We start from the raw sequence: 14,337 nt of genomic DNA, 5'->3' as shown, positions 1-14,337 counted from the left end.
CTTAGCAGGTCTGCTCAGCCATAGTGTAGAAGGTTGACACCTAGGAATGAACGATGTTTGGTTTACAGTTTCAGTTCCTGACACTGGGAAGGCTTAATCTGAGATGAAACCAGGCTTGTCTCCTTTGTTGATAGCTGGCCCAAACACACAATTTGAAAGTATTACTTAGTATTGGAGGTTCCTGTCTTAGTTGTCTAGTATGCAGGTCCTGATACTGGTAGTTGTACCAGAGAATAGCTCATTTGTTAACTTCAGTTTAGAAACTTTTAAAAGGTATCTTTCTATGAGTGATCTTGATACTAAAGAGAATGCTAAATATTTTAGAATTCATGAAGGCTTGGCACATTTTCTTGAGTCAACCTCCTTTCCCATTCTTTCAGCTTGATGTGCTGTCTGGCCTCTAGAAGGTAAATGGCATTTGCTTAAAATGTGGACCTTGAGTGCTTATTGTTCACTTTCACCCTCTGGGTTTTTAAAACACTTAGATCGGTGGTTTTCAGCTGTGAAGGCACATTAGTACCACCTTGGGAACTTTTAAGAAAATAGAATTCCCTGGTCTTAAAGCCCAGACCAATTAGTCTGAATCTCTGGGGTGGTTGGGACCTGGATGCTGGTACGTTTTAAAAGCCTCTTGGGTGATTCTAATGTGTAGCCAGGGTTTAGAACTCTTGATTTGACTTATAATAAGGAGATATCCCATGTCAGGGGGCTACTTGTTTGTTTGGGAATTGCCTGCCTGGTTTATCAGTGTACTCTTGTCATTCATCTGGTTTCCTTGGATTTAGAGGACTCTTGGTGAATCTATAGCAGTGCTTTAGCTAGCCTAGATTGTATGCAGGTCAAGAAGCAACAGTTAGAACTGGGCATAGAACAATAGACGGGTTCCAAATTGGGAAAGGAATATGTCAAGGCTGTATATTGTCACCCTGCTTATTTAACTTATATGCAGAGTACATCATGCGAAATGCTGGGCTGAATGAATCACAAGCTGGAATCAGATTGCTGGGAGAGGTATCAATAACCTCAGATATGCAGATGATGCCACTCTTATGGCAGAACGTGAAGAAGAACTAAGGAGCCTCTTGATGAAAGTGAAAGAAGAGAGTGAAAAAGCTGGCTTAAAACTCAACATTCAAAAAATGAAGATCATGGCATCTGGTCCCATCACAGATGCAAAGATGAGGAAATAGATGCAAATAGATGGGGAAACAATGTAAACAGTGACCGATTTTATTTTCTTGGGCTCCGAAATCACTGCAGATGGTGACTGCAGCCATGAAATTAAAAGACGCTTGCTCCTTGGAAGAAAAGCTATGACCAACCTGGACAGCACTTTAAAAAGCAGAGACATTACTTTGCTGACAAAGGTCCGAAGTAATGGTTTTTCTAGTAGTCATGTATGGATGTGGGAGTTGGACCATAAAGAAAGTGCTGAAGAATTAATGCTTTTGAAATGTGGTGTTGGAGAAGACTCTTAAGAGTCCCTTGGACTGGGAGGAGATAAAACCATTCAATGCTAAAGGAAATCAGTTCTGAATATTCATTGGAAGGACTGATGCTGAAGCTGAAGCTCCAATACTTCGGCCACCTGGTGTGAAGAACTGACTCCTTGGGAAAGACCCTGATGCTGGGAAAGATTCAAGGCAGGAGGAGAAGGGGACGACAGAGGATGAGATGGGTTTTTATGTCATCACCAACTTGATGGACATGAGTTTGAGCAAGCTCTGGGTGTTGGTGATGGACAGGGGAGCCCACTGTGCTGCATTCCATGGGGTCACAAAGAGTCGGACACGACTGAGTGACTGAACTGAACTGAAAATAAGCTTCTTTGTTTTACTTTTAAAAGAGAAATCTTAGGATGTAAATGTATAAAACATGTTTATCTTGACCAGTCTCTGAAAATAGGCTTTAATTTCCTTAAAATTTGGCAGTAGAATGTGAGTTTCTTTTTCTTATCCTGGTATTAAGTCATTAAATTGTAAATGTCAGATCTAGACTCTTTGCATTTAGAAATTTCAGAAGACTGGAGGACTGAAGTATTCTGTCTCCTACAGCTGGCTTAGAAAACAAGCTAATATGTATATTTGTGTTTTTCTTTTCCCTTTTCTCCTCTTCTTTTTTCTTTTAATTTTAAAAAAAAGCTTATGTTCTGGGATTAAATAGTGTATAATGAAGTATACTGGGGAAGCCTACAATAGTGCAAAATATTACATGAGCATCTTTGAGTCTAAAAGTGATTCAGTTTCTTTATTTATTTCAGTGCTTCTTTGAAGTATTTAGTGTATCCCTTTAATCTTAATTCATCACTAAAGGGAGTTTGGAGAACAGAATAAAAGATTGAGAAAGGTATAAAGAAATGAACATAAAGGGTTTCACCTTTAGTACTTTTCTTATTTATTTCCTAATTCAACATATTTGGTTTCTACCTTTTTATTTGTTGTTGTTCAGTTGCTAACTTGTGTCTCATTCTTTGTGACCCCATTAGCTGCAGCATGCCAGGCTTCCCTGTCCTTCACTCTCTCCTTGAGTTTGCTCAAACTCGTGTCCATTGAGTCAGTGATGCCATCTGACCATCTCATCCTTTGTTGCCCTCTTCTCGTCTTGCCTTCAGTCTTTCCCAGCATCAGGGTCTTCCAATCAGTAAGCTCTTGAAGTCATCTTTTTATTGCTTTTCTTTTAAGTAATTGGGAGTGTAGGATAATCTTTTCTCTTAAATTTTTAAAGAGAGAACATAACTGAATAGAAATTTCATTCATTTACAGCATTAAAACATACATTTAAGTAACAGATTTGGTTATACAAATTAACATCGTAAAGGAAAGAGGCCAGAAATATGCATTTGTGTGAGCTAATCTTTTTAGTTCTCATCAAATGAGTCTTCTTCAGAAGAAAAGATTTGGTTATATCTTGAATTAAAAAAATTTAGTTTCTTGGAAAGAATTAATCTGTAAGTAACTTTGCAGACCTAAATAACCCAGTAGGGTTTTGCATAAAATGTTATTATAGAAATGTGAAACAGTTATTTTCTGTCTAGATTTTATAGACAGTTTATATTATATAGCTGCTTTGTATCATTTCACAAAACATTTACTAAATGCCCACTGTGCGAGATACTTTATACGGTCCTTTGCTGAATACACGGTTAAATATGCAATCAAGTGAAATAGGTAAATAATTTATTATAATATAAGGTATAATGACATAAATTGAGGTTAAAAATGTTTTGTAGATAAGCTGAGGAAGGAATGATTCAGTATTGGTGTAATTTTCAAAATAAATGGATTAAACTATGAAATATGTCTAATAAGATCTTTTAATATTAAGTGATTTATTTAGTCATTTGTAAACACTTTGTTTACTTTCTATACCTTAGTTAATTTTTCTGAGTGTATTTGTTGTTACAGTTTGTCATAAGAGATACTCTGAACACTCATGTAGCAGTTGTATTTTGCTTTTCTACTCTTTTTGGAATTAAAATGAAATTGCCTGGAAAATAATAGACTTGTTCACAAGATATGTGTATGGAGTCTTCAGGATTGCTGTACTTTTGGTTTAGTGTAGCTTAACACCCGATGTGAAGAACTGACTCATTGGAAAAGACCCTGATGCTGGGAAAGACTGAAGGCAGGAGGAGAAGGGGATGACTGAGGCTGAGATGGTTGGATGGCATCACCAGCTCAATGGACATGAGTTTGAGCAGGCTCCAGGAGTTGGTGATGGACAGGGAAGCCTGACGTGCTGCAGTCCATGGGGTCGCAAAGATTCAGACACAACTGAGCGACTGAACTGAAATGAAAAGTTAGAGTAGCTTTGAAAAGTTTATTGAGTCAGGTGGATTCTCATTAATTTATGGGTTTTTATGTAATCAGGACTGGCCTTCTGAGCTCTGCCACCATATATCTACCATGGAAAATATTCTGGGAACCTGGATCAGTAGGAAACATCCAAGTGTCCTAGATTGATTTTTTTTTTAAGTTGCTCAGTCGTGTCCAACTCTTCCTAGATTCATAGAAGCCATCAGTTTAAAGAGGCCTTGAAGTTTATGTAACATAACTCAGTTTAAAAGGATTGAGGGCTGGAGATGTTAGGAGATTAGTCCAGTGGTCAGAATAATTTGAAGAGATCTTGATATTGATATATTCATATTGCTATTTTTGTTATTTCTCTGGTGGATTTAAAATGGTGTGCTTATTTGCTATTTAGAATTTTGCCAGTCATTAAGAATAGACACTTATGTTGATGTATGGGAAAAACCATCACAATATTGTAATTATCATGCAATTAAAATAAGAACAGATGTCTGAAGAAAAGGACAAATGAAACAACATAAGTAGCTTTTTCATATTCCTAAACATTTTAATAATCATTATTTGCATCTGACTATATTTTTTCTGCTATCGCTGCTATATGCTTTCCTAACTCTCTGTCCTTCCCCATCTCCTTGTCCTTTTTTAAAAACAAAGTAAAGTGCTTTTGGCCTGAAAACATATGTTGCTTGATGGCAAAATGAAATCATAACTGGTTATTTACAGAAAAGAAATAACTGTAAAGAAATCTGAACATATATTTTAATGAACAGTATATCTTTTAACCAGATATTAGAGAATTTTGTCTTAACCCCATGTTTATATTGTAAATTGCAAAATTATAGTAATGTTAGATAGGAATGGTGATTATGGTGTTTTGCATGTTGTGTTTGGTTCAAAATGCATATCCTTAATGAATGTGACTTTTGTCCATTCCTTTTCATTGTAATTTGTGGGAGAGATAAAGAAGAATCAGATTTTCTCATTTTTCAATTTCCTGCTACAGTATAAGAATGTCATTATTTCTGATGACAGACATATATATATATGATAAAAAGAAAATCTTTCTAATTTTTGCCATTATATGTTATTCCACTGTGGTAAATGCAAACCTTTTATTAATACTCAGCATTTATAAGACCACATTTTACAGCAATATATTGATTTCTTATTGCAGGTACATGCTGGGACTTGCAGCAATTCCAGCAGTTATACAGTTTTTTGGCTTTCTCTTTTTACCTGAAAGCCCTCGATGGCTTATTCAGAAAGGACAGACTCAAAAGGCCCGTAGAATTTTATCTCAGATGCGTGGTAACCAAACCATTGATGAGGAGTATGATAGTATCAAAAACAACATTGAAGAAGAGGAAAAAGAGGTTGGCTCAGGTATGTGGATTTTATATATATATTAATTTTAAGACTACATAATAATTTTACTTTTAAATCATATTCTTTTAATTTTATTTAATATATCTAAATGATGAAATGGTTCTAAATGTATAACTAAGCCAAAATAAATGAATTTGAATTTCAAAAGCAAATAATTGTGTTATAAAAGAATGAAAAAAATTCCCAGAATGCCACTGTCCTCACATAATTTTTATTTTTGTGATTTCTTTTAAATCAGATATACTTGATATAGGTGTCATTTTGTATGGGGGGACATTTTTTTAGTATATTTTACATGTAAATATATATAAAGATAAACCTGCATTATTGACATGTCATAAATAAAAAGTCAGCATGAACTATTGTCAAAATAAAACACTTAAGTAAAATTAAATACCTTGTTTACATATGTTACATTAATTTCCATACTAATTTTTCCCATACTAATTAATTTCCACACTAAGACTAAGCATATACCTTCATATACTAGTTATGGAATAGTTTTGCATTTCCCTGTTTTCATTAAAATGTTTGTGTAATCACAATTTCACTATGTCAGAAACCAAAAAAAAAAAAGCAAGTTTCTGGTTAATTTATGTTGATGAATATAATTTCAGAGAAGAAATCATATAGGGATTTAAAAATCCTCAGACAGGATCTATAATCTTGACAGCTTGATTTGGCTCAGCAATTTGCCAGAGTTTTATGATGGGAAAAAAATAGATATTTTACAATGCCTGTTGGATTCACATTCCCCAAAATTGTTTCATTTTCTCTCAACTTTCCTTCTGCCTCTACAGTAATTGGTTGTTCAATGGAGATGCTTAACTTATATTAGTAAAATGGTTATTCATACATGAAAAAATACTAAACACAAACACACCCCTTTATTGATATGTCTTACACAAGTCTTAGAAGGTCTGCTCACTCACCTCTCTTACTATTCTTTGGATACTGAAGAAACGGTGGAATGAACGCTCTTCAGAAACTGGTCCCTCTGGTAGCCATACACGTGTGCATGTGCGCTTAGTTGCTCGGTCGTGTCTGACTCTTTGCGACCCCGTGGACTGTAGCCTGTCAGGCTCCTCTGTTCGTGGGATTTCCCAGGCAAGAATACTGGAGTGGGTTGTCATGCTTTCCTCCAGGGGATCTTCCCAACCCAGAGACTGAACCCACATCTCTAATGACTCCTGCATTGGCAAGCAGGTTCTTTACTCTAGTGCCAACCTGGGAAGCCCAAGTATTCTGCACATTAGTGCATACATTAGAGAGAATTTTGCTTTAACAAAATAATTCATTTTTATGGGTTCAGGATTGTATTAGGTTTTAAAATATAATTTCAAATGTTAATTTAAATTACAAATAACTTATTTTATGCTTCTGACTAAATTCCTTTCATCAGTTACTTGAATTAAATATGAGGTTGTTTTTGTAGTAATCAGTACATTTGAAACCCTTGTGCTAATAATGTGCGAGTGGAAATATTTGTTGAGTATTAGGTTATATTAAATACTACTTAGAACATAAGTTTTTATTAATCTATGTGAGGGGTAGGACAACAATTTAATTAAAAAAAAAAAAAAACATGTTCTTGTTTTGGAGTGGGTATACCACAGAGTCTACTACACAGCTTTGAATATGCAGCTTCATTTTGACTACTTAAGAATTTGTCTGACTGGTCTAACCATGCAGTTGTTGACACTGCACATTGCCTCTCATGACTATTTGGAATGTATAGTCAAATGGGTTTTTATAGATACTTGAGGTACACAGGATTGCAATGATCTGCATCTGCTTTGGTGGTGGTTGTGGTGGTTTAGTTGCTAAGTCATATCCAACTCTTGGGACCCCAAGAGTTGGGGCCTGCCAGACTCCTCTGTCCATGGGATTCTCCAGGCAAGAATACTGGAGTGGGTTGCCATTTCCTTCTCCAGAGATTGAACCCAGGTCTCCTGCATTGCAGGCAGATTCTTTACTAACTGAGCTATGAGGGAAGCCTCATTTTAATTTTTATCAGAAGTCTTTGGGAACTACTTACTGTGTTTAAGCTATTTAAATATTAGCTATTTAATTATTTCCATTTAGCTATTTAATCATTTCCTCATTAAACATTGTTTTATATGTACATTTGGCACAAATTTTCTTTTTAAATTATATACATAAATGTATTTGTTATACATTACACATTCATTGAAAATTTAAAGAAAAGGCAGCCATCATTTCAAAGACAAAGTTGCAGAAATCTTAATACTGTGTTATTCACTGAATCTCAATATGTTTTATGCTTGATTAATATTATAAACTTTATAACTAATAGGATTAATAATTTATCCATTTCTGATTTGTATTATTTGAGTACTATCATCTTGCTTAATTTTAAAACTAATCCATTATTCTTTTATAAAGGTAAAGAATTAATAGCATTATGGCATGAATGCACAGTTTTGCCCATGTTACATGACACCAGAAACTTGCAGCTTCATTTTTGTTATTGAGAAATCTGACCGCAATAAAACATGTTTGCACAGTATCAATTTTATTGCATCATTTTCATGTCCATGAGCAAAACTGTGTCAGTTCAGTTGGAAAATAGAGAGCAGTGCTAGAATTTGCCTTAACAACCAGGATGTCTTGCCCTCAGTCACTTTACATTTGAAGATAGGCTACATGGACTATTACACATGAAGAAACAGCTAACTTTGAAATAAAAATGTTCTGGCTCAGAGAAGATTCAGCCATTGTGTCGGAGGATTAGAGACTGATGTATATCAATCAATCCATGGATTCTGTTGAGATGAATTTCAAACCATGACTTGGAGCCCAGAAACTCTGAGTGGTGGAAGACAGTTGTTTGGAGGGAAGAACCTTGACCTAGGCACTGTGTATACCCTGATATTCCAGGAGGGTAGAAAGTAGTTGTTTAATACTAAATAATAAAACTTTTTCTTTTAGGCAGAAATATTTTATCATCAGATGTGGTGGCTTAGTTTCCTGCTACCTGTGAGCGTGCTAAATCTGACTCCAGATCAGTAAACCACGTCCTTCTCTCAGAGTTCCCGGTGGATTTGTGACTTGTGACTGTTGTACTACTTAGTGAAGGGAAAGTCGCTCAGTTGTGTCCGGCACTTTGTGACCCCGTGGAATTCTCCAGGCCAAAATGCTGTAGTGGGTAGCCCTTCCTTTCTCTAGAGGATCTTCCCAACCCAGTGATTGAACCCAGGTCTCCCTCATTGCAGGTGTACCTTCTCTTTTTGTGAATTTTTTTTCCCTTGGTCATTTGAATTTAAATTTGACCTCTTTGAGGAAAATAGGGATAGTGGGTGAATTATGTATTAATTTTTTTGATGTATGAAATGTCAGTGTATATGGGGCTTAATTACTTCTGGGTTCAAAACACAATTTATGACTTCATGCGGTGAATATTGTGGCTTCTCTGACCAGGTCAGCAGCAGAGATGAGGCTCATAGGCTGTGCTTGGAATAGGATGGGGTTAAAATGGGATTTCATCTCTTCTGCACGTGGCATGAAGGTTGACCTCAAATTAGGTCCTATTTGCCTTAGGCAACAGATTCAAAAATATTGCTTTGATTTATGTCAAAGAGTATTTTCTCTTTTCTTTTGGAAGTTTTATGGTTTCCAGTTGTACATCTAGGTCTTTAATCCATTCTGAGTTTATTTTTAAATATGATGTGAGAAAATGTTCTAATTTTATTCTTTTATATGTAGTTATCTGTTTTTTCCAGCACCACTTATTAAAGAGACTGTATTTTGCTCATTGTGTATTCTTGCCTCCTTGTCATAGATTGACCAACCATTAAATGTGTGAGTTTATTTCTGGGCTCTCTATTCTCTCTATTCATTGTTCTGCTTGTCTATTTTGTGGTCAGTACAATACTGTTTTGATGACTTTGTAGGAAGTCAGGAAGCAAGATTCCTCCAACTGTTATTTTTTTCAATATTGTTTTGGCTTTTCAATGTCTTTTGTGTTTCCACAAAAATCTTAAAATTACTTGTTTATTTCTGTGATGTGTACCACTGGTAGTTTGATAGGGATTGCACTGAATCTGTAGATTGTCTTGGGTAGTGTGGTCATTTTAACAATATTAATTCTTCCCATCCATCAACATGGTATATCTTTGCATCAGTTTGTATCATCTTCCATTTCTTTCACAGTGTTTTATAGTTTTCTGAGTACAGGTATTTTATCTCCATAGTTAAATTTATTCCCTAGGTATTTTTTTTAATGTGATGGCAAGTGAGATTTAAAAAAAGTCTCATTTTGGCATTTTATTGTTAATGTGTAGAAATATAGCAGATATCTATATATTAAATTTGTGTCCTGTAACTTTATTAATTGATGAACTCTAGTGCTTTTTCCGGAGAAGGCAATGGCACCCCACTCCAGTACTCTTGCCTGGGAAATCCCCTGGACAGAGGAGCCTGGTAGGCTGCAGTCCACGGGGTCACTGAGTCAGATACGACTGAGCGTTCTTCACTTTCACTTTTCACTTTCATGCATTGGAGAAAGAAATGGCAACCCACTCCAGTGTTCTTGCCTGGAGAATCCCAGGGACGGGGGAGCCTTGTGGGCTGCCGTCTGTGGGGTCACACAGAGTCGGACACGACTGAAGTGACTTAGCAGCAGCAGCAGTGCTTTTTCAGGGGCATCTTTAGGATTTTCAATGTATAGTACCATATCATCTGCAAACAGTGACCATTTTACTTCTTTCTTTCAGATTTGGATTCCTTTTATTTTTTCTTCTTCTTGACTGTGGCTGGGACATCTGAAAAAAGTGACGAGAGAAGGCTTTCTTACCTTCTTCCTGATCTTATAGAAAGTCCTTTCAATTTTCACTGTTGAGTATGCCATTAGCTGTGGGTTTGTCATAAATGGCTTTATTATGTTGAAGTATGTCCCCTGTATACCCACTTTGTGGAGAGTTTTTAATCACAAATGGATGCTGAATTATGTCAAAAGGTTTTTCTGCATCTGTTGAGATTATCATATGATTTTTATTCTTCACTTTGTTAATGTGGTGTATCACATTAATTGATTTGTGGATATTTAGCCATCTCTGGAATAAATTCCACTTGATCATGGTGTGTGATTCTTCTAATGTATTGTTATATTTGGTTTGCTATTATTTTGTTGAGGATTTTTGCATGTGTGTTCATCAGTGATAATGGCCTGTAATTTTTTTTAATATATATATTTGTTTGGTTTTGGTATCAGAGTTATTCTTGTCTTGTAGAATGAGTTTGGAAGCATTCATTCCTCTGTAATTTTTGGCAATAGTTTGAGAATTACAGGTGCTAACTCTTTTATAAATGTTTGGTAGAATTCACCTGTGAAGCCATCTGGTCTAGATGTTTGTTAGTTGAGAGTTTTTGATTATTGATTCAATTTCATTTCTGGTAATCAGTCTGTTTCTATTTTCTATTTCATTCTGGTCAGTCTTGAGAGCTTGTACATTTCTAGGAACTTGTCCATTTGTTCTAGATTATTCATTTTATTGGCGTATAATCATTCATACTGTCCTTTGTATTTTTGTGTTGTTGGTTGTAAGTATTCCTTTGTCATATCTGATATAATTTAATTGGGTCCTCTCTCCTTTTTTGTTGATCAGTCTGACTTAAACTTATCAATTTTGTTTGTCTTTTTATTTTTTTTTTATGAAATTCTTTAAGATTTTATTTCCAGCTATATTTTGTTTTGGATGCACAGTTAAAGGATAATCATGCAAAAAAGTATGTTATTAACCAAGCATACTGCAAAAAAATAAAGCAAAACAAAACAATAGCCACACTGGGGATTAACCTCCAAGGGAAAGGTAAATCTACTGAGACTGTATAAGATGGAACTTCACTAATGCCTGTCTATTTTATTTGGATTGAATTGGCCTACAACTAGAGCTGCGTTAACCAGAGCCCTTAATTTTTTTTTTCCCTTTTAGAAGTGGCCTGACTGATTTGATTTTCTTTTTTTTTAATTTTATTTTATTTTTAAAATTTACATAACTGTATTAGTTTTGCCAAATATCAAAATGAATCCGCCACAAGTATACATGTGTTCCCCATCCTGAACCCTCCTCCCTCCTCCCTCCCCATTCCATCCCTCTGGGTCGTCCCAGTGCACCAGCCCCAAGCACCCAGTATCGTGCATCGAACCTGGACTGGCAACTGTTTGTCTTTTTAAAGAGCTGGCTCTTCGTCTCATTGATCTCCTATTATTTTTTTAGTCTCTATTTTATTTATGTCTGTAATTCTCTGGTCTTTGATTTCTTTCCTTTGGCTAACTTTGGGTATTCTTTGTCTTTCTTTTTCCAGTTCCTTAGGTATAAGGTTAGGTGTTTATTTGAGATTTTTTTCATTTCCTGAGGTTTGTTTGTATCACTATAAATTTCCCTCATAGAACTGCTTTTGCTACATCCCATAGATTTTGAATCATTGTGTTTTGTTTTCATTTGTCTGAAGGTGTGTGTGTGTGTGTGTGTGTGTCTTTAGATCTGAAATTAGGCCATTCTAGATAGCATATATGGGCTTCCTTGGTAGCTCAGCTGGTAAAGAGTCTGCCTGCAACTCAGGAGACCACATTTTGATTCCTGGGTTAGGAAGATACCCCTGGAGAAAGAATAGGCTGCCCACTCCAGTATTTTTGGGCTTCCCTGGTGGCTCAGGCAGTAAAGAATATGCCTGCAATTCAGAAGACCTGGGTTCGATCCCTGGGTTGGGAGAATCACCTGGAGGAGGGCATGGCAACCCTCTCTGGTATTCTTGCCTGGAGAATCTCCATGGACGGAAGAGCCTGGTGGGCTACAGAGTCAGACATGACTGAGCAAGTTAAGCGCAGCACACATAGCATATATATGGATATGTTTTGTATCCATTCAGCCACTCTGTGTCCTTTCATGGGAGCATGTAGTCTGTTTAAATTGAAAATAATTATTGGTAATTACGTACCTACTGCCTTTTTATTTTATTTTTTAACTTTACAATATTGTATTGGTTTTGCCATATATCAAAATGAATCCACCACAGGTATACATGTGTTCCCCATCCTAAACCCTCCTCCCTCCTTCCTCCCCATACCATCCCTCTGGGTCGTCCCAGTGCACCAGCCCCAAGCATCCAGTATCATGCATCGAACCTGGACTGGCGACTCGTTTCATATACGATATTATACATGTTTCAGTGCCATTCTCCCAAATCATCCTACCCTCTCCCTCTCCCAGAGTCCAAAAGACTGTTCTATACATCAGTGTCTCTTTTGCTGTCTTGTATACAGGGTTATTGTTACCATCTTTCTAAATTCCACATATATGTGTTAGTATAGAGATACCACAGGAATATTTCCTGCAAAGATGAGCTCAATAAAGGACAGAAATGGTATGGAAAAAGCAGAAGATATTAAGAAGAGATGGCAAGAATACACAGAAGAACTGTACAAAAAAGATCTTCACGACCCAGATAATCACGATGGTGTGATCACTCACCTAGAGCCAGACATCCTGGAGTGTGAAGTCAAGTGGGCCTTAGAATGCATCACTACGAACAAAGCTAGTGGAGGTGATGGAATTCCAGTTGAGCTATTCCAAATCCTGAAAGATGATGCTGTGAAAGCGCTGCATTCAATATGCCAGCAAATTTGGAAAACTCAGCAGTGGCCACAGGACTGGAAAAGGTCAGTTTTCATTCCAATCCCAAAGAAAGGCAATGCCAAAGAATGCTCAAACTACCGCACAATTGCACTCATCTCACACGCTAGTAAAGTAATGCTCAAAATTCTCCAAGCCAGGCTTCAGCAATATGTGAACCGTGAACTTTCTGATGTTCAAGCTGGTTTTAGAAAAGGCAGAGGAACCAGAGATCAAATTGCCAACATCCGCTGGATCATGGAAAAAGCAAGAGAGTTCCAGGAAAACATCTATTTCTGCTTTATTGACTATGCCAAAGCCTTTGACTGTGTGGATCACAATAAACTGTGGAAAATTCTGAAAGAGATGGGAATACCAGACCACCTGATCTGCCTCTTGAGAAATTTGTATGCAGGTCAGGAAGCAACAGTTAGAACTGGACATGGAACAACAGGCTGGTTCCAAATAGGAAAAGGAGTACGTCAAGGCTGTATATTGTCACCCTGTTTATTTAACTTATATGCAGAGTACATCATGAGAAACGCTGGGCTGAAAGAAGCACAAGCTGGAATCAACACTGCCGGGAGAAATATCAATAACCTCAGATATGCAGATGACACCACCCTTATGGCAGAAAGTGAAGGGGAACTAAAAAGCCTCCTGATGAAAGTGAAAGTGGAGAGTGAAAAAGTTGGCTTAAAGCTCAACATTCAGAAAACGAAGGTCATGGCATCCAGTCCCACCACTTCATGGGAAATAGATGGGGAAACAGTGGAAACAGTGTCAGACTTTATTTTTCTGGGCTCCAAAATCACTGCAGATGGTGACTGCAGCCATGAAATTAAAAGATGCTTACTCCTTGAAAGGAAAGTTATGACCAACCTAGATAGCATATTCAAAAGCAGAGACATTACTTTGCCAACAAAGGTTCGTCTAGTCAAGGCTATGGTTTTTCCTGTGGTCATGTATGGATGTGAGAGTTGGACTGTGAAGAAGGCTGAGTGCTGAAGAATTGATGCTTTTGAACTGTGGTGTTGGAGAAGACTCTTGTGAGTCCCTTGGACTGCAAGGAGATCCAACCAGTCCATTCTGAAGGAGATCAGCCCTGGGATTTCTTTGGAAGGAATGATGCTAAAGCTGAAACTCCAGTACTTTGGCCACCTCATGTGAAGAGTTGACTCATTGGAAAAGACTCTGATGCTGGGAGGGATTGGGGGCAAGAGGATAAAGGGACGACAGAGGATGAGATGGCTGGATGGCATCACTGACTCGATGGACATGAGTCTGAGTGAACTCTGGGAGTTGGTGATGGACAGGGAGGCCTGGCATGCTGCGATTCATGTGGTTGCAAAGAGTCGGACACGACTGAGCGACTGATCTGATCTAATCTGATCTGATACTGTATTGGTGTTTTTCTTTCTGGCTTACTTCACTCTGTATAATAGGCTCTAATTTCATCCACCTCATTAGAACTGATTCAAATGTATTCTTTTTAATGGCTGAGTAAT

General features: G+C 37.0%; 1 protein-coding gene across 4 annotated transcripts in view; it reads left to right on the top strand.

The window, feature by feature from the left end:
• The window catches only part of SLC2A13 (solute carrier family 2 member 13), a 531,951-nt gene that overhangs the window by 125,134 nt on the left and 392,480 nt on the right, over positions 1-14,337 (top strand). For all 4 annotated transcript variants that reach the window (XM_025283988.2, XM_025283989.2, XM_025283990.2 and 1 more), the window contains one exon: positions 4,984-5,192. In XM_025283988.2, the coding sequence (XP_025139773.1) occupies positions 4,984-5,192 (209 nt within the window). The remainder of the gene's footprint in view (positions 1-4,983; positions 5,193-14,337) is intronic.

The sequence above is a fragment of the Bubalus bubalis genome, chromosome 4, assembly GCF_019923935.1.
Source record: "Bubalus bubalis isolate 160015118507 breed Murrah chromosome 4, NDDB_SH_1, whole genome shotgun sequence".
Lineage (NCBI taxonomy): Eukaryota > Metazoa > Chordata > Mammalia > Artiodactyla > Bovidae > Bubalus > Bubalus bubalis.
This window is presented reverse-complemented; position numbering and strand designations above follow the sequence as displayed.